The sequence below is a fragment of the Ranitomeya imitator genome, chromosome 9, assembly GCF_032444005.1.
Source record: "Ranitomeya imitator isolate aRanImi1 chromosome 9, aRanImi1.pri, whole genome shotgun sequence".
Classification (NCBI taxonomy): domain Eukaryota; kingdom Metazoa; phylum Chordata; class Amphibia; order Anura; family Dendrobatidae; genus Ranitomeya; species Ranitomeya imitator.
Genome location: NC_091290.1, coordinates 13,370,229 through 13,393,589, shown reverse-complemented (window position 1 = coordinate 13,393,589; position 23,361 = coordinate 13,370,229). Strand labels below are relative to the sequence as shown.

Genomic DNA, 23,361 nt, shown 5'->3' with positions numbered 1-23,361 from the left:
TTGCACAATTTTTTCAACATGGTCCGATTTTTTTTTTTGCTATTGTCGCTTCCAACCACCATGTAAGCCGAGTATTAAAGGGATTGCAAGACAATGGGAAAACCACACTCTTGTCCCATGGCCATGGTTTGGTATTGCAGCTCAGTTGTATTGATGGTAAAATGGTGCTGAGCTGTAATACCAGGCACAGCCTAAGTGACGAGAGTGGCGCTGTTGATGAAGGAAATTAGCCATGTTTTTGCAGTTGGTGATGTTGAGCATGTTGGAGAGATGTTACTTACAATCTGCGGGCATTGATGGCGATGCAGACGGAGAAGATCAGACCCAGACACACCAGGGAGACGCAGACGATCAACCACTCTGTAAATTACAAAAATATTACGTTTATAGTTTTTTGATCTGATCTCGAACTGATTTTTCTGTGATCGTAGAACAGAGATGTGAAAAACCTATGAATATTTGCAGAGCTGCCATCGGGGCAGTATGGCTGCACATTGGTCAGGAGACTCCTGGACCTCCCACCCAAAGTTGGTAAATCTCCTGGGAGCCATCAGTGCCTCCGAAAACCAACGCACCCGAAAGTGCATGGTGCTGCGATGCTTCATCACCATACGGGACCCCGGTTTACAAATGCACATCCAGGAGGGAAGCACCAGCACCTGAAGAAGGCTCAGATGACTGTCCATCGAGCGCCTTCCACAAGCCTCACACTTCAGGGAGGCCGGACACCACTCAACCTTCCCAGCTACCTCTCAGGTTCTCAGATTGGACCTCCTATCATGGAGTGGGACAACAAAAATTATCCATTGCAACTGCTTCCCCTCCCCCCCAAACTTGACATATGGATGTCTAATATTGCAACGATATCCCCTGACTTAAAGAAGTATTCATATTTCAGTTGTTGATCACTTAGTGATCGCTGGGGGTCTGACATCTGAGACTCCCACTGATTCTGGAAATCAGGAGGCAGCAGCTCCGCTCTGAGTCCTCTGCACAGGGGTATATTCCCGATCTCTTGCTGTGGTTCTTTGTGCGACAGGGACACAGATGTGCAGGGTAAAGGTGCTGCAGCCATTTATTTTCATGATCGATGGAGGTCTCGGATATGGTATTATGATTAGATATAAGATGTGACGTCTTACCTGGCACCTCTGCCCGGCGTCGATGCTTGTTCTTAGCGGAGCCTGAATTTCCTTCTGCTGATCCTGATGGCGTATCAGTAACGTCAGAATCTGTGTCACTCACCTCCTGGTCATGTTCCAACAAATGTGTTATATCTGTGGAAGAAACACATATAATATAATTGTGGGTAATGGAGCACGTGATCGGTACCCATACACGTGTCCGCTACTGTAAAATGGGGCACCAATGGTAATAAGTCAGTTATAATGGACCTTCATGGGTTTGGGCCTAATGTCATCACTTTTCTAGACTAGACATAGCTGAGAAGATGTGTATAGTGGACAGGGATGTGATGGTATAACATAGTCAGAAGATGAATAAATTAGAAAAAAGGTGAAAAAGATAGGTGGCACCAATATGGAGATAGGAGATAGGTGGCACCAATATGGCTGCCAGAGATAAAGGATCCCATTTACTCTGTAGCATTTGTAGTGCAAGTTATTATAGCCCTCAGGTGGCAATTGGTTGAAGGAATTTAGAAGATCTAGATGGTGTACATTAATGTAATCCTAAATGGGTTTCCCAAGGCCTGGCAAGTGATAACTTTTATTTTAATACAACCAGGATCATTGACTTGCCCCCTGTTCTATTACTAATGCCACCAGGGTCAGACTAGCTACCCCGAGTCTTGAAGGATCTTGGCCCTAATGCAAACTTTGTAGGGAACTGCTCAACCTACCATGTGCCATTTCTAATACTGTTGTCTTCATAAGTTGCTCAAGGACTCTCAAGCCCCTCAGACCCCATGCTGTCTTCACAAGTGGCACAAGAAACCTCAAGTCCCTCAGGTACCATGCTGTCTTCACAAGTGGCACAAGGACCCTCAAGCCCCTCAAGTACCATGTTGCCTTCACAAGTTTTCACAAGGACCCTCAAGCCCCTCAAGTATCATGTTGTCTTCACAAGTGGCAGAAGGATCTTCAAGCCCTCAGGTACTAGGTAGTCTTCACAAATGGCAGAAGGACCCTCAAGCCCCTCGAGTGCCATATTGTCTTCCCAAGTGGTAGAAAGACCCTTGAGTCCTTCAGATAACATGTTGTCTTCATAAGTGGCACAAGGACCTCAAACCCCTCGAGTACCATGTTGTCTTCTCAAGTGGCAGAAAAACTCTCGAGCCCCTCAGGTAACATTTTGTCTTCAGAAGTGGCACAAGGACCCTCAGGTACCATTTTGTCTTAACAAGTGGCACACGGACCTCTGAGTCCCTCAGGTATCATGGTGTCGTGACTAGTGGCACAAGGACCCTCGAGACTCTCAGGTACCATGTTGTCTTGACAAATCGCACAAGGACCTGCAAAATCTTCAGGTACCAAGGCCCATGTGTAACTTCTACCTCTGCACCCGGTAAATCTGTGGCTCTGAGTTGGTCCAGGCTTTAACAAATAGGTCCTAGAGGCCCAACAGAAAACAACTCCTTTTGAAAAACATGAGAGCAACTGGGGCTCGTGCCAGGGATACACAACAAGCCACTGTCACTTGCCAGGATATTTAGATACACGACTAGTGGCAGCAAACTGAACCTTTGACCCCTGGAAAAAAAGACTGGCTTCTGCCCTGACTTTTTCTACTTACTTTTGGCAAATTAAAAAATAATCTATTAGATATTAATCATGAAATGTCATGGCAGGGAAAACTATTTTTTGCCACGTAATTGTACAATGTATCTTTAAATTAGTCATTTTGCCATTAAAGAGGGTGTACCAAGTTGGAAAGTTATCTCAAACGTATAGCGAGTGCAGTGCTCGGTTATCTCCGGCAGTCCCATAGAGAATGAATGGAGGGAAGGTGGGCATGCTCACTTGCCACTTTATTTAATGGGGGTCCCAGACCAACTTGATAAAGGAAAACTTCCCGACTTGGTACAACCTCTTTAAAGCTCAGTCCATTAGAAACAGGAGCAAAATATACCAGCACATACTTGTAAAAAGTGCAAGAAAACAAGCTCGATCCAGCAGCTGGAATACAAAGCGGGGCCCAGTTTGACGGCTAGTGTACAAAGCCAAGCCCAATGACGAAGCAACACCTTGGGTGCAGGCAGGAGAAGCTGGCCACAAGTGACGGTCAAGCTCACAAAGCAAATTACTATGGTGGCAAGTGTGTAAAGCAGAACCGAGCCTCGGGGCAAGTACTTACTAAACCCTGACTCCATGGATGAGTTCTCCACCAGATAATGACCGGCTAAGACAAAGATCATTTCGGTAATGTTTTGAAGGCAGCATTGAGGAACCCTTTGTTGCTGTTGATGTCGATTTAGTCCCAAATTCATAATCAGGCTTTGCTTCATAATGTAAATGTTTTATTTTATACTGTTTTCTTTTTACAGAAATGACCAATAATAAATGTGTGAATACTCACCTTTAATGTTTACCCAACCTGCCTAGAGGACAAAGAGAGACACTGAGATTTGCCCACCACCAGTATGACAGAGAGTCACCACCAAGACACCAAGATGATCACCATCAACAAATCTACAAACTACTTCCACCACAAATCATGTTAATAACGCAAAGGGTTAGACCTTTGCATTGCCTTTGATTCACATACTATATTAAACTAAGGCCCATGGAAGAGCGTCTTCCTACCATTGAAAGATCCCGTCTCTCGATGAATAGTTGAATCTGAAGCTTCTCCATTGTCTTCAGAACGGTCAAGAACGTCATGAATGCTCTGGACTTCGATGAAACCTTCTTGTTCATTAGTGTTCTCAATTTCGTTGTCTCCAAGTCCAAGGTTAGGACTTATAGTGTTTCCTTCTTCTTCTTCTTGTTGGTTGAGGTGATCTCCTGAATGTTCAGGTTGCTCAGTAGACATCAGCGGGTCGAGAGTACTGTCCTCAACAGGACCTCCTTGCTCAGATAATGACAGAATTATGCCTTGTCCAGGGTGAGTAGGACTCACTTTACTGGACGTAGAATCATTGACATCATTGACTTGTCCTAACGTGCAGGAAGAGAGCAAGGAGATACTTACAAAGGAATAGTGTTCCCTATGGACATTTAGGGTCTTCTTTTCCTTAATGGGCAATGATCATCTACACATACTGGATAAAGCCTTCGTAGAGGCTCATCGGTAACTACTCAGTGCTAATACTTCATATATAGAAGAGACAAACCACCATTTAACGTAGGAGGTGATTTTTGGTGGCTCAGACTACAAGCCATATACATATTTCATAAGCCACACATCAATAACACATGGCTGTAGCCTATCCCCAACTTTCTATGATCAATATTCTTCTCTTCAGTACGTTGACTTCCCTCGGCAGCCAGAAAGTTGCCAGCATACATGTAGTAATTTGACTACTCCAATGATGTGACTTATAGGACACATAATGTTCTATGTTTGCTTTATGGATATTATCCAATTGCTAAAAAAAAAATTGTATTTTGACCTCAGATTTTTTTTTATGATGATGAGCTTCAAGTTACCTGCATTGATATAGAATCAACGGATTATTCCCAACATTGAAAGTGATCATCTATCCACTGCACAAATGAATGGAACGGCCGTCATTGCTTCATTCGGATGGAGAACTTCGGAGCCTCATTCTTGGGATCAGTGGAGGTCGAACCATTGAGACCACCACTGATCCCGAGAAGAGGGCTCTGAAGTTCTCTGGAATAAGTCATGTCACCACGCCATTTATTTTTTATCGGATTTATTTTCAATGAAGTATGTCCGTTCTTGGAATCAGTGGAGATTGAAATACTAGGACCCCCAATGATCTTGAGAACAGTGAAGTGATGGCTGGGCATGCGTGCAACCACCTCATTTATTCTTTGGAGTGGTTGGACTGCTTAATTCTGAAGAAGCATTTCAGAGCCCTATTCTCGCTAACAGTGGTGGTCTCAGTGGTTCAACCCTTCCCAAAAATGGAGCTCTAAAAATGCAATGTCATAATGGACTGGTGACCATGGATGCTCGTCACTTCTCCACTCATTCCCTATGAGACTGGTGGACACAGCTGAGGACAGCACTCGGCATTTTTCAACAGCCCCATAGATAATGAATAAAGCTCCATTCTGGTAGAGCATTTCAGACCCCATTTGTTTGGATCAATGAAGGCTGAACTGTTGGGACCACCCCGCTCTTGAAAACAGGGCTCTGAAATCCTCCGATGGCCATGCCTGTGCCCCAATGCTCCGTTCATGCTCTTTGCGACTGTTGTGGATAGGTGATAGCTTTCCATCCTCGTTAGCTCGCCATGTTGATAATATGCCGTATACGCCACAATATACAAAATTATGGAAAGTTCATGAGGCCCATATAAGTATGGTAAGGAGGTAGACGGGGCAGGAACGGAGACCACCAGGACCTACCATGGATAAAGCTAGGAAGTGTAGTGGGAGGGTGCAGAAAAGGACTAGACTGCAAGTGCATTGCAATCTGGGAACTGCAGTTCGGGGAGCGCTGCAGGACTACTGACACACCTCAAAGCAAAAAGTATTGGTGCACGATGCCTGCATGAGGAATGAGGTGCTTGGAAAAAAATGCAACATGGATTTAATGGGAACACAAAACTTGGACATGGCATACAAGCTTTTAAAGTGTTTTGTGATTTTTAAAACTTACAGAAAACCCATTGAAAAAGTAAAATTCTGGATACCCAAGGCCACCACTAGGGGGAGCTTACTGCATACTGTGTTACTATTGAGATCACTGTGTAACATGTCTGCAGTTAGCTCCTAAGCTCCCCCTAGTGGTGACTGCAGGCTGCCAAAGTTTACTTATTTAACTCTATATCCAGGCAGGTAATTTGGAACCTAATTTTGACTTTCTCATCTTTTTCATCAGAGATGTTGATGTTTTTGATAAAATTTAAGGACTTACCTTCCTCAGTCGGGTCATAGGACGGCACACTCTTGTTCTGATAATCATACTGTTCACAGTTCTTCTCAGTTGTTTCTGCAGAAATGGTGAAAAAATGCACATAAGTGCCACCGGAGAGTTTCACTACAGCTGCATCCAATGTGCCAGTAAAGTACGGAAATTGAATTATAAGTTCATCTGGTCCCTATAAAGCTCAGACATCCTCTAAGAAATCCCATAAATCACCAACCCCCATCCTCCACGAAGCCAATGAAGTTTCTAGTCTGTCCATCTGCTTGGGATAATATCTTCTTCTGATAGAAATAATCAGCCGCAGCTTTCCACACAATGAAAAATTAGATAAATCTGAAGAAAACACGCTCAATATTGTCATGTGTCCCCCTGCAACGCCATAGGAACGAAGTGCATGCCTTAAAGGGGTTGTCCCACATATAATCTGTATATTACCTATCCACAGGATTGGTTGTAAAAGTATAATTAGCTGGGGGTCCGATTGCTGAAACCCCCACTACTCATGAGAAAAGGGATCTCAAAGTCCTCTGTGTGACCGGAGCAGTAATGAGCATGTGCGACCACTGCTCTATTCACAGCCTATAGGAGTGGTGGTCGCACATGCTCACTACTGTCCCCTCACTTAGGGGACTCTGGAACCCTCTTTTCTCCATCGGTTGGGGTCTCAGCAGTAAGACCCCCAATGATCATATTTTAATGTCGTATATGGGACAATACCTCTAAAAGGAAGGTCCATCTTTAAACACGTTCTTGTGTCTTTTAATGAAAATAGATAAAAAATTGTATGGATGGATTGAATAAAAATCCTTCATAGGTCTTGGAGCTGCATTTTCTGATACAGAGCACCAAATCCTCTGCACAGACAGAGCAGAAAGGATAAAACGATGTGTATGCAGTCAGCTCCTTAGCTCCCCCTAGAGGCGGCAGACAGAATTTTATTGCAAACTCCACAATGGGAATATGGAGCGCTGGATCCGAAAACAGAACTTCGACCTCTAGAAGACGCATTTAAGAAGTAACCAACACAACATTTCCTCTTTTTTACCCATTATCTGGTATAAGGCTCACAACTTATATAGCGATGCCAGTGTCTTCATTATTCAGCCGACATGTTTGTTATTTGGATCCAGTGCAGAGATAGAAGGAACATCATTACTGACCTGAAGCAGTGAAGCAGTAGACATCATAATGGGACGTGACATTGGTGTGAAGCACATAGACACCGATGTAGCCAGCTGCACAAAGCTTATTCTTCGTGGTGCGAGGGATGACAACGGTGGCATTGTCTACCCAGCCATACCTGCAGAGAAAGCAAAAAGGGGGAAAAAGTAATATATAGTCTACATACAGAGTAGAGTTATTGTCTATACCTTTTGTTATCCTTTATTGTTCTCCAGAGCTGTACTCACTATTCTGCTGGTGCAGTCACTGTGTACATACATTACATTCCTGATCCTGAGTTACCTCCTGTATTATACTCCAGAGCTGCACTCACTATTCTGCTGGTGCAGTCACTGTGTACATACATTACATTACTGATCCTGAGTTACCTCCTGTATTATACTCCAGAGCTGCACTCACTATTCTGCTGGTGCAGTCACTGTGTACATACATTACATTACTGATCCTGAGTTACCTCCTGTATTATACTCCAGAGCTGCACTCACTATTCTGCTGGTGCAGTCACTGTGTACATACATTACATTACTGATCCTGAGTTACATCCTGTACTATACTCCAGAGCTGCACTCACTATTCTGCTGGTGCAGTCACTGTGTACATACATTACATTACTGATCCTGAGTTACCTCCTGTATTATACTCCAGAGCTGCACTCACTATTCTGCTGGTGCAGTCACTGTGTACATACATTACATTACTGATCCTGAGATACATCCTGTATTATACTCCAGAGCTGCACTCACTATTCTGCTGGTGCAGTCACTGTGTACATACATTACATTACTGATCCTGAGTTACATCCTGTATTATACTCCAGAGCTGCACTCACTATTCTGCTGGTGCAGTCACTGTGTACATACATTACATTACAGATCCTGAGACCCGTGATGACACATTTGAGACTGTAGATTATGGGGGTCCTCGGTCTCTTGTCCTTCTATGACTATACAGTTATGCCGGTGAGTCCGACCGTACCTGCAGGTCTCAAAGCCGATCTGGTGCGCTATGTCCACTTGCTCCTTTGTTGCAATGATGGCGTCGAGTTCAGAACACGTCTTTCTGGCATCCTCGAATCCAAGATTGTATCGGCTATCTTTCTCCACATGGAAAACACCCTGGAACCGGCAGCTGATAACTGGAATCAGACAAAGGAAAGGTCGATTAGTAAAATGAGTCACCGCACCATGTCGTCCAATTCAATTCTGCTATTTAGTCATCCTTTTTGCAAATTTTTATAAAAGTCTTGCCCCTTGTTGCCTCACATTTCCACAACAGCGGCATGCACCTCTCCTCGTGTGCCTCGGCTGCTAAGCAAGATTGGGAATTGTAGCTTTGCAACAGGCGGAGAGTCACAGGTTGGACAGAACACGGTGCATAAACGCTTTCAGTTTTCAGCTTTTTGCTGGCTGTTCCAGGTACAGGGACAATAGTCGTCATTGGGGTGAAGAGGAGGAATATTACAGAGATAGTTACCACCTCTACCTTAAAGCTGGTGGCAGATATCACCCACTGATGGTGGGAGATGGAGCAGCTCCTTCTTCTTCTTGAAGGTTGTTTGCTGACTAGAGTGATTCACAAAGCATTTTTTTTTTGCAAACTGTGCAAAATATTTTGCAAAATAATATTTTTAGCCAAAAATATATGCATTTAAGTGAAAAAAAAAAAAAAAAAAACCCTTTTATAACAATAAAAAAGTGAAAAAAAAGTCATTGTGCAATAATCTGGAATAAGTGAACGGAAGGAGCATTGTGTAAGCGGAGCCGTGAGATGAACATGTATTTTGGCTTTATTTTTTGGGACCTTTCCATTTTGTATGTAAACCGCAAGCTTCACCGCCATAAAACCCTACTGTACGGTCATAGCAGCTGCTCACTGCTAGGATCATGTTCCAGATGAGTCACAGGACGGAGGCGTCATCTTCTGCAAACAATGCATTCTGCTCCAAGGAGCTATTAGTTCGATCTGCAGCCGCCACAGTTTTTGCCGTATTAACTGGTTCATAGCGGCTGCAAGAACGAGTATGAAATCTGAGCCTGTCGGGCTCGATGATACGATGCCAATGGGATATCCTCACTTCAGAGGAGAGTTTTGTCGTCCAAGGTCCATGAACTTGGCACTTGCTCTTTCCCGGGACTGTATCCATACTGCTACTATCAAACTAATGCAAACTTGCCAATGTTTAGGGATGGAGTTGTGGGAAGGGTTTGTAAATTTTTCCTTAAAGCCATGCACACTTTTTACACACCCCTTCTGCACCTCTCTACAAGACTCCTGAATCTGCGTTTGGATTCCATGGCGCCATCGTCAAACCGAGCATCACGGCGTCGCCCACAAGAAACCCTATGGAAGGGCTACTTTCTAGAAGGTTTCGATAGGGTTTGACATGCTCCCAGGAGATCGACCAACTCTTCTGAGCCGTCAAGACATTTTGGAAAATTTGGCACGTGTAAACTAAAAGGATCGTGGGATGCAGGAGATAATGATTGTGAGTCGACCTTCTTGAGAACATCCCACTCTACTGCCCGTAAAGTGTCGACCTAACAAAAGTAGATCAACAAAGAAAGCCGTAGGCCGGGTAGTTGGTGTAGGCCAACATTTTTGCCGTAGAGAGCATTGAACTTGGTCAAGGTGGAAAGAATGATCAAGAGGAAGGGGTTCAAGTTACAAGAGTCTCCATAAAGGATGAAATCGGGTTATGGACAGTAGACGAGTTCTACAAGTTTCTTCTTGAGAAATACATCAAAGTAATCCTAAGACTCATGAATTTAGTCTAGGGATGGGAGATCGAGATGTAGGACCCTGTCTGTCTGATGACATCTCCGGCTTGTATTTGAATTAGCCTGGGCCATCATCATGTACGACACGCCATGACAATAACATTGCGCCAAATCAGCTGAAGAATGATCTCTGCCCGAGCCACCCCTGACCCGTTGAGACATCTGAGGCCATTGGGGGTCATCTGAAGTCTCCAATCATTAGTAGAAGGATTCGAAAAATTCCCAGTTTGTCATAAAACTATATTCCATCTTTACCTTTAGTCGGATTATTCTGGACAATACGGATTGTATCAGGCAGGGATCGGATTAAACTTTAATGAAGCAGCTCAGAATTAATAACTACAGATGTCTATCACCGATCGTAAAGTTACTGATGGCACAACGAGCGATAATCAACAACCGGCTCTTCAAGATGGCCGCTCACTCTCTCTGTGGCTACTGAATTCGCTTGTATCATATATCTATGTACCATCCAGGCAGGATTTATAGTAAATGCCTCCATTCACAGCTGATATAGATATCAATGGTTCCAGCCAGTGTACTGGTTAGCGATAGCGTTCACTTTTTTAATTTATACCATAAATATATATACAGTAAATATTTGACTTGGTGTAAAGGCTGCTGTTCTCCTGAATCCGGCGCCGTTTTTCTTTTGCTCCTGCTCCTCTCCGTTCCTGAGATATGGCCCCATCTTTCCGGTCTATAAATCTAGTAATATTGGTTAAGTGGGCGTGGTCAAGAAGAAGTCGCCTACTTGGCAAAAAAAAAACCCGCTAGATTTATATACAGGAAAGAGAGGGTCATATCTCAGGAATGGAGAGGCGCAGGAACAAAAGAAAAATGTCGCCGGATTCAGGAGAACAGCGGCATGTACACTAGATAAAATAAATACATGTTTGTGATAAGTGACCGACCACCTTAAAGGGATTTCCTTAGCAAGTGAACATAGGGAAGGCGTCTCTCATTAGTTTGGCGGCTCTACCTGTTTTTGTCCCTGTCCAGCCCTTATAAAGCCTCCATACAATATAGAATAACTAGGCCAAATCTGACCATTTCAGCAGAAGCTGCCGATCCTCTGAAGTCTATGAAGGCTCCCTGACTCTCCAGTAATAAATGGTGCTCTCTCATAGAGAACACAGTAGCTCGGCAGAGCGATGTTACTGCGTATGGAGGAGCCGGGGAAGATATCAGAATCATTGGCGGAACCATCGTTTGGCTGACGACCATCTATTGTCCATGGAAAGCTCAAGAGCCAACAGCCCGATGTTGGAGATAAATGGCCGACAAGGAGCCTGGTCTGGACTTCCATTTCTTCCTATACATTTCTGACCTTTTACTCTTGGAAGGTACAGATTTTCCTGGTGGAGAAACAGCTGGCAGAGCTCCCTGGGAAAAAAAGTATGCAAATGATCTCTCCTCCAGAAGAAGGCAGACTGTCTCTAGTGCCACCTAGGGGTAACTTCCTGTAAGTCAGCATTCAACCCTTCCAACAAGCAGTAAGGACACATCATTGTCTCCTCAGACCCCATAAAACGTCGTCGCACAAAGAGCCCCCTGTTCTGTATATTTATATGGACTCCGCGTCTCCAAACAATTAATAAAAGCGGACCCTATAAAACCGCAGAAACTCCCAAGCTGGACAGTTTACAAGTGTCACATTGTGTCGCACAGGGAATCCGAAAATATTCATAGGGTTAATATTACATTGGGGGAGATTTCAGGACCGGGGGGCTTCGTAGTTTCTTATCCCCGGGATTCTCTATATTATATTTCCCGCTATATATTAAACCTACATGAAATAAAACATAAAGTCACAAATGCATTTTACTAAACCTCCATCTGTAATTCTACAACTTGCCCAAACAATGAATTAAAATATAGTTACAAATTCTCAAAGCGTCACCGGCGTATTAATTATTTTTTTTTTTCCCCAGAAATCAATAATACAGATGAAAATAAGAAACTTTGTCACATATCTTATCAAAGAAATCCTTTTGGTTCATTCTTAAAATTCACAATTCATGAATAAAATCAGAGTTCAGTTGGCGCTCACGAAGTTCTATGGAGAAGTGTAACTGTCGGCGGAATGTCAGTGTCAATGTCTAGCTCCTCCCACTCCATAGACTTTTATAAGCACCAACTGTCATCTCCTATCTCAGTAATAACCACTATTATCCAGCAGAGGGAGTCCCAGTGATCAGCGCTAATCTGTGTAAAATTTCTACAGCGCCTCCACAGGAAACAAGAAGCATTACACCTATTGTACTGTGATCATTGAGCTGTCATTAGTTCTCCAGAGCATGAGGCTTTCTTTTTTTTAATGGCGGTCCACTGTTATTTATTAGTAGAAGTTCTCCTTTATTGATTAATTCTTTGTCCAAGTCCTAAGACCACCAAATGAGAGTGCTCGTCTCTTGCGTGAGCATGCTCACACTGTATGAACCCAGCCTTGCTATTAACCCTGTTGACCCCCATTGAGTATGAGCAGAGTTCTTCTGGCCGGTTGTTGGGGGTCTCAGACTCGTATTGATCTTTGCATATATATATGTAATATATGTGTAACAGATAATTCCAAGATGGGGCTGGGCTTTAATTTCCCAGAGACATCAGAGGATGAGGAGCCACTCGCTTCTCTCTGATCCTGCATTATATAAAATGGAGCCACTGACTAACAGGCGGTCATTTATAGCTTTTAATGACCGCGCTGACATCAGTTTATTGTACCTTTGTCATGAAAGCGTCTCTTTAATCTACGTTACGTATAATCATTGCCTCAAGAGGCTTCTAAACTCCTGCGACAATAAACCGAGGTTGTCTCAGAGAAGATAACCCCATCCTGGTGCCATCTAGAAACTCATTTTACCAGAAAACAAATTAATCGTAACCAACAAGAATCATTTCTGTGACCAATAAAGTCCAACGCCAGTAATAAGATTAAAGGGAGTGGATCAGATAACAAAATTGGGTGCTTTTTTTAAAATCAAAAATAGCGCCACGCCTGTCTACAGGCCGTGTCTGGTAATGACAGTCAATGACCGCGCTGCAGTCTGTAAATGTTTGCGGAGTGACCCTTTTCAGAGTAGTCGATGGGTTAAGGGGTTATGAGATATACGATATACAGAATGACCCTTTCCTGTTCTGAATTTGGGTATTGGGAAGCCGTGCCGGAGTCCGGAGAGGAGCACAGGCCAGAGAGCAGGGTTTACGCCGAGCTCAGAGCTTTCTGATCCAGAACAAAGATTTTGACTTTTCTTGTTGCTTCTTATTTTCCTACCAGAAACAATCAGCAGCTCCGTCCCCAGAAAGTCAGCGCACCAGCCGACCCGTCCGGGGCATCCGAGGCTCGGACCTTTGTATTTGTGACATCTCGTGGCCCCTCTCACCTTGGGGTTTAAAGTGCAATATCTGTACATTGCTTACTTCCATTCTTCTTCCCCCCCCCCTTTGTTCCCCATTCCTTTCCATTTTTATTCCTTCCTTCCTCTCCATTCTTTTTTCCTACATTCTTCATTTATACCTCTCTTCCTTTGTACTTTCCACCTTCCTTGCTTTTTACTTCTTTACTGCCCCTCTTTTCTTTCCTTCCTTCACATTTCTCGCTTTCTTTCTCTTTCATTCATTCTCTTTCGTTCTTTTCCCATTTCTTTCTCTTTTCTTCCTCTCCCTCCTTCTTTTCACTTTTCTTTTCTCTCTCTCTTTCTCCTTCTTCCTTCCATCTTCTCCATTCCTTCCCATCTTTCCTCCCTTTGTTCTGCCTTGCTTCACTCATCTCTCCAATCTTTCTTCATTTATTCCTTATTTATACCTCTTTTCCTTTGTACTATCCACCTTCCTTTACTTTTTTTTCTCTTCCTCCCTCACTCCCTTTTTTCTTGTTCTTTCTTTCTATGTATGTTCTTTTTTTCTTTCTATGTATGTTCTTTCTACTTCTTTCTATGTAAGTTCTTTCTTCTTTCTATGTTCTTTCTTTCGTTCTATGTATGTTCTTTCTTCTTTCTTTCTATGCATGTTCCTGCTTCTTTCTTTCTATGTATGTTCTTTCTTTCTATGTATATTCTTTCTTCTTTTGTTTTATGTATGTTCATTCTTCTTTCTTTCTATGTATGTTCTTTCTTCTTTTGTTCTATGTATGTTCTTTCTTTCTATGTATGTTCTTTTTTCTTTCTTTCTATATATGTTCTTTCTTCTTTCTTTCTATGTATGTTCTTTCTTTCTTTCTATGTATATTCTTTCTTTTGTTCTATGCATGTTCTTTCTTTCTATGTATGTTCTTTCTTCTTCTTTCTATGTATGTTCCTTCTTTCTTTCTTTCTATGTATGTTCTTTCTTTCTATGTATGTTCCTTCTTTCTTTCTTTCTTTCTATGTATGTTCTTTCTTTCTATGTATGTTCTTTCTTCTTCTTTCTTTCTATGTATGTTCCTTCTTTCTTTCTTTCTTTCTATGTATGTTCTTTCTTCTTCTTTCTTCGTATGTTCTTTCTTCTTATTTATTTCTTTCAAAGTATGTTATTTCTTCTTTCTATGCATGTTGTTTCTATTGTTCTATGTATGTTCTTTCTTTCTATGTATGTTCTTTCTTCTTTCTTTCTATGTATATTCTTTGTTCTTCTTTCTTTGTGTTTTCTTTCTTCTTATTTCTTTCTTTATTTTTTTCCCCACCTTCCATCCATCTTTCCAATTCCCTTCTTTTTCCCTCCCTCCTTTCTTCTCCACTTTTAGGAGGGCTTTGAGGGTAGCTTCCTGGAGCACAGGAATCATGGGTGGTCACACTGTTGTTTCTGGGTGGTCCTAATTCTATAATTCTGCTTACTCCCATGCAGGGGTATTATTGCCGGCCCTAGCGGAGCACATGTACAGATGTTACCCAAAAGGGAAAACTTCTAGAATGTAACTAAAACTACTATTGTAGCCTGAATCCCCCTTTTTGTGCATACACATGAGTGCTGTGAGTGGTCCGGGCGTTCTGGCAATATAGACACACGTCTGGATTCTCTAATAACTCTCAGCGTTGGAGCTTCCTTGTGATTTGATGACTATAAATCCCTTTGGCGAGACATGAAATCAAAAGAATTCCCCTCACTGATTAATTAATGATGAATTTGCGCCTTCGCCCGCAGCCTCCTCATAGGTCACTACCTTCTTGTCCTGAAAAATTTTCCGATGATGCTCATTTGCCATTTCCGTTTTGTCTATTAATTTCACGAGGGAAAAAAACTAAAGGAGAATATAAAAAATGTTTTAAGAGAAAGTTGCTTTTTGTTTTGATGCCCCTTCAAAATGTGGTGCCCTAGGCATTTGCCTGCATGATAAATATATGGGCCTGTTGGCTGATTTCGGAGAATTTGCTGGTCCCTGGTCCCACACTGCTACTTGGCATCAATATTCCTCGCCTTTTGCTTCCCTGTGAATGTTCCTCTTCCCAGTGAACACATCTGCTAGGAGACTGTTGCTCTGCAGTGTATCCCGAGACAGAGCGCGCTGTCAGGCCATCAGTTGTGGGTTACTTCAGCTTTTGTAAATGAAATGTTATTTTTATCCTAGCGAGTCTCCGGAGAATACAACAAACTCTTGGAATCTTTCGAGGAGTCCGGCCAGAAGGCTTAACTCTGTCCTGGCCGCACAGTGGGGGACCCTTTATGGTGACTTTTTTATATGAAATCTAGTGGACTGATCAGATGGGCACAGGTTGTACATAAGAAAGTTTTAAAAAGTACATTTTAGGGTGATATCAAGTTCTGCACCATCGATGTGTTCACCTATACTACAGCACAAATTTTGTTAAGAACTCCAAACTCTTATGATATAAAAGTCAATGTATTCCCTCACAGACACATGCAGAAAGGTACTCATCTGGAGAATCAGCCCTTTATAAAAAACCAAGTCCTCTAAATTTATATTCTCAGCAACTCCACACCTTACTTACTATTTCTCCACATCTTACTCACTATTTCTCCACACCTTACTTACTATTTCTCCACATCTTACTCACTATTTCTCCACACCTTACTTACTATTTCTCCACACCTTACTTACTATTTCTCCACACCTTACTCACTATTTCTCCACACCTTACTCACTATTTCTCCACACCTTACTCACTATTTCTCCGCACCTTACTCACTATTTCTCCGCACCTTACTCACTATTTCTCCGCACCTTACTCACTATTTCTCCGCACCTTACTCACTATTTCTCCGCACCTTACTTACTATTTCTCCACACCTTACTCACTATTTCTCCGCACCTTACTTACTATTTCTCCACACCTTACTTACTATTTCTCCACACCTTACTTACTATTTCTCCACACCTTACTTACTATTTCTCCACACCTTACTTACTATTTCTCCACACCTTACTTACTATTTCTCCACACCTTACTATTTCTCCACACCTTACTTACTATTTCTCCACACCTTACTTACTATTTCTTCACACCTTACTTACTATTTCTCCACATATTACTATTTCTCCACACCTTACTTACTATTTCTCCACACCATACTTACTATTTCTCCACACCTTACTATGTCTCCACATCTTACTATTTCTCCACACCTTGCTTACTATTTCTCCACATCTTACTAACTATTTCTCCACACCTTACTTACTATTTCTCCACATATTACTATTTCTCCACACCTTACTTACTATTTCTCCACACCTTTCTTACTACTTCTCCACACATTACTTAATACTTCTCTACACCTTTCTTACTACTTCTCCACACATTACTTAATACTTCTCCACACCTTTCTATTTCTCCACACCTTACTTACTATTTCTCCACATATTACTATTTCTCCACACCTTACTTACTATTTCTCCACATATTACTATTTCTCCACACCTTACTTACTATTTCTCCACACCTTTCTTACTACTTCTCCACACATTACTTAATACTTCTCTACACCTTTCTTACTACTTCTCCACACATTACTTAATACTTCTCCACACCTTTCTATTTCTCCACACCTTACTTACTATTTCTCCACACCTTACTTACTATTTCTCCACATATTACTATTTCTCCACACCTTTCTTACTACTTCTCCACACATTACTTAATACTTCTCTACACCTTTCTTACTACTTCTCCACACATTACTTAATACTTCTCCACACCTTTCTATTTCTCCACACCTTACTTACTATTTCTCCACATATATTACTATTTCTCCACACCTTACTTACTATTTCTCCACATATTACTATTTCTCCACACCTTACTATTTCTCCACACCTTACTTACTATTTCTCCGCACCTTACTATGTCTCCACATCTTACTATTTCTCCACACCTTACTATTTCTCCACACCTTACTTACTATTTCTCCGCACCTTACTTACTATTTCTCCGCACCTTACTTACTATTTCTCCACACCTTGCTTACTATTTCTCCACACCTTGCTTACTATTTCCCTACACCTTACTATTTCTCCACACCTTACTATTTCTCCATATCTTACTTACTATTTCTCCACACCTTACTTACTATTTCTCCACACTTTACTTAATACTTCTCCTCACCTTTCTTATTACTTCTCCTCACCATACTTGCTATTTCTCCACATCTTACTTACTATTTCTCCACACCTTACTTAATACTTCTCCACACCTTACTTAATACTTCTTCATGCCTTCCTCCCCAAATCTATATATATAATTGTCTAAGGGTTTTTCCGTCTGTCTGTCTGTCTGTCTTTCTGTCTGTCTGTCCTGGAAATCCCGCGTCTCTGATTGGTCGAGGCCGCCAGGTCTCGACCAATCAGCAACGGCACAGCGACGATGATGTCATAATGGTTGCCATGGCGATGATGATGTCATAAAGGTTGCCTCGACCAATCAGCGACGGGCACAGTCTGCCGCGAATTCTGGAATCATCATTGTCCATATACTACGGGGACATGCATATTCTAGAATACCCGATGCGTTAGAATCGGGCCACAATCTAGTGTGCTAATAGTTGTCATGGAACAAAAAACCTTCTGGAATTGATGGTTGCAGGTAGGTTCCTTCAGTCCATAGAAGATTTACTGACTCTCCAAGAAGTCCCAGAGGTCTTCCCTTATTCTGGGAACTTCCAGAAGAGTTGGGATATCTCAAGCCAAGAGAAATGGCATTTGTGCAAAAAAACGTATACTACAGACGTATCAGATGTGAGCTGACGTTTCGCCAATCATCGGTGGTATGGACGTGCTCTTGGGCATGAGTTTAACCTACATGATGTGCGCCAAATTATGAGTTAAAGGGGTTTCTCATTTTAGGATTTTAGATGCCAAAGAAGCTGGAGCAGCCTTATATAAGTGCACGTTACTTCTTCTATTCTTCTACCCCTAATGTCATTTTGGTGGTGGTCCAGTTGGCATCTTCCACCCCTATTGCCATTTTGGTGGTGGTCCAGTTGGCATTTTTCCTTTCAAGGAGTATATAGAGGCCCATAATCCATAGCCCACCTGTCTATTTGATCATCTATGTATGTATGTATGTATGTATGTATGTATGTATGTATGTATGTGTAGTTGGGGGGGGAAAAGCGCAAAGTCCAAAAAAAGCCTCCCTTCTCCTTGCCAACTGTATAACAGATCTGTCACCGTGATGACCATGTCCTACGAAGACGCCAATAATAATATCGTTCGGATCGGAGGACTGTACCGCGGGACGCCCTGAATAATAATACACCAGAGTCACGAGACGTAAAGATAATGGCTAATTATTTTACTGACGTTTGTTGGATTCCTATTAACCCTTTACATCTGTCAAGCTGCCCATCATCTAGGTTGGAATGTTCTGTAAAATTCCACTGCCCGGGTAATGGCTGCGCCAGAGGACAATCCCATCCATGCAGAAAAACAGGTGTGTCGCATTTCTCAGGGAATTTATTTTTATCGTACCTGCCTAGAAGTTGCAAAATACGGCAGCGTGACACCCACGTGTGAGAATGAAATTACCCTTGGCCAGAATGAAAGTGATTTTCTTCTGTGTAGCCCATGAATGCATCAAGTAGCTAACAGCCTGGAGCGTCCATTATCAGAAGCTTTAGCGGTGAGACAGAACTTTAATCAGTTACTGTCGCCATTAGGTAGCACCTAATGAAAACGAAGTGAGAAATGTAGGTGTGGATGTATATGACTTTTGATTGATGGTGCAATATATTTTTGGCCACTAGGTGTCAGGATATCTGGACTACACTTCTTATCGTGCTTTACAGCCTGCTGCAAAAATTAATTTAGATCATATTACAATAGAATATTGTGCAAAGAAGGACGGACCTTTCTATCGGGCATCATTCTGACATGACCCAGAAAGTTATTATAAAGAATGTGAAAGTTTTTGAACTTGTTTGTTTTGTTTTTTTTTGTGGGGAATTCTACACTGCACAAAAAAACAAGCTCATGAGTTGTAAGCTAAAGTATAACTTCTCTCAGGAATAAACTTTTTCACAGTTTTTACTTGACTAACGTGATTGTGTTGTGCCTCCTGTTTACTTTTAAGGAAGCAGAAGTGATGTTTCATGTGGTCGGTGAGAGATGACAAAAGCGAAGTAACGGATTTACAAAGAGAAAATGCACAAAACCCCACGTACAGTCAAACATAAAATAATCTTTATGGCGAGCGCTCGGTTATAGGAAGCGATAATCATGGCTTTACCCATAAAACCATACGTAAAATCTGCTCTCTGAAACAGGATGTGGCTTTCCTGTGGCAAAAATTTATCAGTTACAACCACGCGCCGCCGCCGGGCAGAAATTAACCCTATGAGGCTCCACACACTTATCTATAAACTCTGCTCCAGTCCAGACTGGCCTCTGTGTAGCCACAAGCCCACCGCTAGCCCACCATGTCACTAATGAGGCTCAATAAGTGGGAAAAGGGAGAAACCGGCTGTAACATATGGCAACAGTCACAGTGTTATTACCACATACAGAAAATGGCCTCCTTCTGTAGGCTACAATTCACACAACATCCAATGTCCTAACCAGAGAGGCTGAATAGTAATGTCCTTATACTAGTACCCCAGCCAGAGATTAAGTAATAGTGCCCTATACTAGTGCCCCAGCCAGACTAAGTAATAGTGCCCCTATACTAGAGCCCCAGCCAGAGACTAAGTAATAGTGCCCTATACTAGAGCCCCAGCCAGAGATTAAGTAATAGTGCCCCTATACTAGAGCCCCAGCCAGACTAAGTAATAGTGCCCCTATACTAGTGCCCCAGCCAGACTAAGTAATAGTGCCCTTATACTAGTGCCCCAGCCAGAGATTAAGTAATAGTGCCCCTATACTAGAGCCCCAGCCAGAGATTAAGTAATAGTGCCCCTATACTAGTGCCCCAGCCAGAGATTAAGTAATAGTGCCCTATACTAGTGCCCCAGCCAGAGATTAAGTAATAGTGCCCCTATACTAGTGCCCCAGCCAGACTAAGTAATAGTGCCCCTATACTAGTGCCCCAGCCAGAGATTAAGTAATAGTGCCCTTATACTAGTGCCCCAGCCAGAGACTAAGTAATAGTGCCCTATACTAGAGCCCCAGCCAGAGATTAAGTAATAGTGCCCTTATACTAGTGCCCCAGCCAGAGATTAAGTAATAGTGCCCTTATACTAGTACCCCAGCCAGAGACTAAGTAATAGTGCCCTATACTAGAGCCCCAGCCAGAGATTAAGTAATAGTGCCCTTATACTAGTGCCCCAGCCAGAGATTAAGTAATAGTGCCCCTATACTAGTGCCCCAGCCAGACTAAGTAATAGTGCCCCTATACTAGAGCCCCAGCCAGAGATTAAGTAATAGTGCCCTTATACTAGTGCCCCAGCCAGAGATTAAGTAATAGTGCCCCTATACTAGTGCCCCAGCCAGACTAAGTAATAGTGCCCCTATACTAGAGCCCCAGCCAGAGATTAAGTAATAGTGCCCCTATACTAGTGCCCCAGCCAGACTAAGTAATAGTGCCCCTATACTAGAGCCCCAGCCAGAGATTAAGTAATAGTGCCCCTATACTAGAGCCCCAGCCAGAGATTAAGTAATAGTGCCCCTATACTAGTGCCCCAGCCAGACTAAGTAATAGTGCCCCAGCCAGAGACTAAGTAATAGTGCCCCTATACTAGTGCCCCAGCCAGACTAAGTAATAGTGCCCCTATACTAGTGCCCCAGCCAGACTAAGTAATAGTGCCCCTATACTAGTGCCCCAGCCAGACTAAGTAATAGTGCCCCTATACTAGTGCCCCAGCCAGAGATTAAGTAATAGTGCCCCTATACTAGTGCCCCAGCCAGAGATTAAGTAATAGTGCCCCTATACTAGTGCCCCAGCCAGAGATTAAGTAATAGTGCCCCAGCCAGAGACTAAGTAATAGTGCGCCTATACTAGTGCCCCAGCCAGAGATTAAGTAATAGTGCCCCAGCCAGAGACTAAGTAATAGTGCGCCTATACTAGTGCCCCAGCCAGAGATTAAGTAATAGTGCCACTATCCCCAGCCAGACACTAAGTAATAGTGCCCCTATACTAGTGCCCCAGCCAGAGACTAAGTAATAGTGCCCCTATACTAGTGCCCCAGCCAGAGACTAAGTAATAGTGCCCCTATACTAGTGCCCCAGCCAGAGATTAAGTAATAGTGCCCCTATACTAGTGCCCCAGCCAGAGACTAAGTAATAGTGCCCCTATACTAGTGCCCCAGCCAGAGATTAAGTAATAGTGGCCCTATACTAGTGCCCCAGCCAGAGATTAAGTAATAGTGCCCCTATACTAGTGCCCCAGCCAGAGATTAAGTAATAGTGCCCCTATACTAGTGCCCCAGCCAGAGATTAAGTAATAGTGCCCCAGCCAGAGACTAAGTAATAGTGCACCTATACTAGTGCCCCAGCCAGAGATTAAGTAATAGTGCCACTATCCCCAGCCAGACACTAAGTAATAGTGCCCCTATACTAGTGCCCCAGCCAGAGACTAAGTAATAGTGGCCCTATACTAGTGCCCCAGCCAGAGTCTAAGTAATAGTGTCCCTATACTAGTGCCCTAGCCAGAGATTAAGTAGTGTCCCTATACTAGTGCCATAGCTAGAGACTAAATAGTGCCCCCATACTAGTGCCATAGCCAGAGACTAGGTAATAGTACCTGTGACGACACAGCATCTAATCTTAATTATCCATACTTCTATTTTCAGTTGGTTAAGAAACATTGACTGTTGTCATATGTATCTTAAACGTTGATCTTTGATATCTTTGAATGGCTGCTGTTTGCCTCTTATATCAGCTCCTACATCTTATTGTCGGCTATCTTTGCAAGACAGGTATGCAGGGTAATTAAACAATGGATGTTTGATTATATGTTGGTTGATCATTGTGTGGGAACCTGTGGCTCGTCAACTTACAAAACAGAAGTAAAAACTATGCAATTTCATAAAATATTCAAACAATGCGAGTTAATTTCATCACATCTTCCTCTTGATCTCTGGATGATGGCTTGAAGGACAACAGTTGTGAGCTATATAAGTGAGATCTCCCTGTGTAACAAGAGATACAGAGAACCAGAGACTCTTTACAAAACCATAGCCAGGAACATAGGATAGCTGCTAGATCATGGCTCCATCACGACGGACACAGATTTGAAATTCTACAGGATGCCAGCTTAGGAGACCACGACCTCGGCTGAAAGAATACAGATCTGCTCCATTGACCATCACTGAACCCATGGATACGTTTGGGGAAGTCAGGATTTGCACCCACCGGTCACCTGAGCCCCATGGATACGTTTGGGAAAGTCATGGATGGGACCCACCATTCACCTGGCTCCATGGAGATGTTCAGAGAAGCCAGGTTGTGACCCTCCGGTCACAGGGCCTTGTAACTCAATGGACTGTCAGTTTCCTATATTTGTAGTTACCTTCTCTCTGTGTGTGTCACAGGTGGTGGTAGTCGGCACTGGAAGGCGCAGCTGGTTTTAATCCTGGCGAGTCAGCAAAAAGGTGAGATTCTGTAATTTGCACCATCTTGGGTATTTTGCTGCGACTGTTTTATGTGTTATTTGCCTGTTTTGTGCTTCAATAAAGTATTGCCCCACTCATTAACCCTCCCCCTGTGTTGTCTGATTAGTATTATGCCTATGATAAAAGGAGAGCGGGCGTTTGGTGGGATGATCCATGGTCCATGCGGTCTCGAGCCAGCGGATTAGAGCACCCGCTGACCCCCGTATCTCCATACTACCCCTATACTAGTGCCCTAGCCAGAGACTAGTACCCTTATACTAGTGCCATAGCCAGGGACTAAATAATAGTACCCCTATACTAGAGCCATAGCTAGAGACTAAATAATAGTACCTACGGTATATACTAGTGCCATAGCTAGAGACGAAATAATAATACCTATATACTAGTGCCACAACCAGGGACT

At 42.8% G+C, this 23,361-nt stretch overlaps 1 protein-coding gene across 2 annotated transcripts in view; it reads right to left on the bottom strand.

The window, feature by feature from the left end:
- Positions 1 to 23,361, bottom strand: part of CD44 (CD44 molecule (IN blood group)) — a 44,226-nt gene that overhangs the window by 7,682 nt on the left and 13,183 nt on the right. The window contains exons 2-7 of one of the 2 annotated variants that reach the window (XM_069738879.1): positions 8,182 to 8,341; positions 7,185 to 7,324; positions 6,013 to 6,087; positions 3,765 to 4,118; positions 1,143 to 1,277; positions 282 to 360 (exon numbers count right to left, since the gene is read on the bottom strand). In XM_069738879.1, the coding sequence (XP_069594980.1) occupies positions 282 to 360; positions 1,143 to 1,277; positions 3,765 to 4,118; positions 6,013 to 6,087; positions 7,185 to 7,324; positions 8,182 to 8,341 (943 nt within the window). The remainder of the gene's footprint in view (positions 1 to 281; positions 361 to 1,142; positions 1,278 to 3,764; positions 4,119 to 6,012; positions 6,088 to 7,184; positions 7,325 to 8,181; positions 8,342 to 23,361) is intronic. The other variant, XM_069738880.1, reaches the window with a different exon arrangement.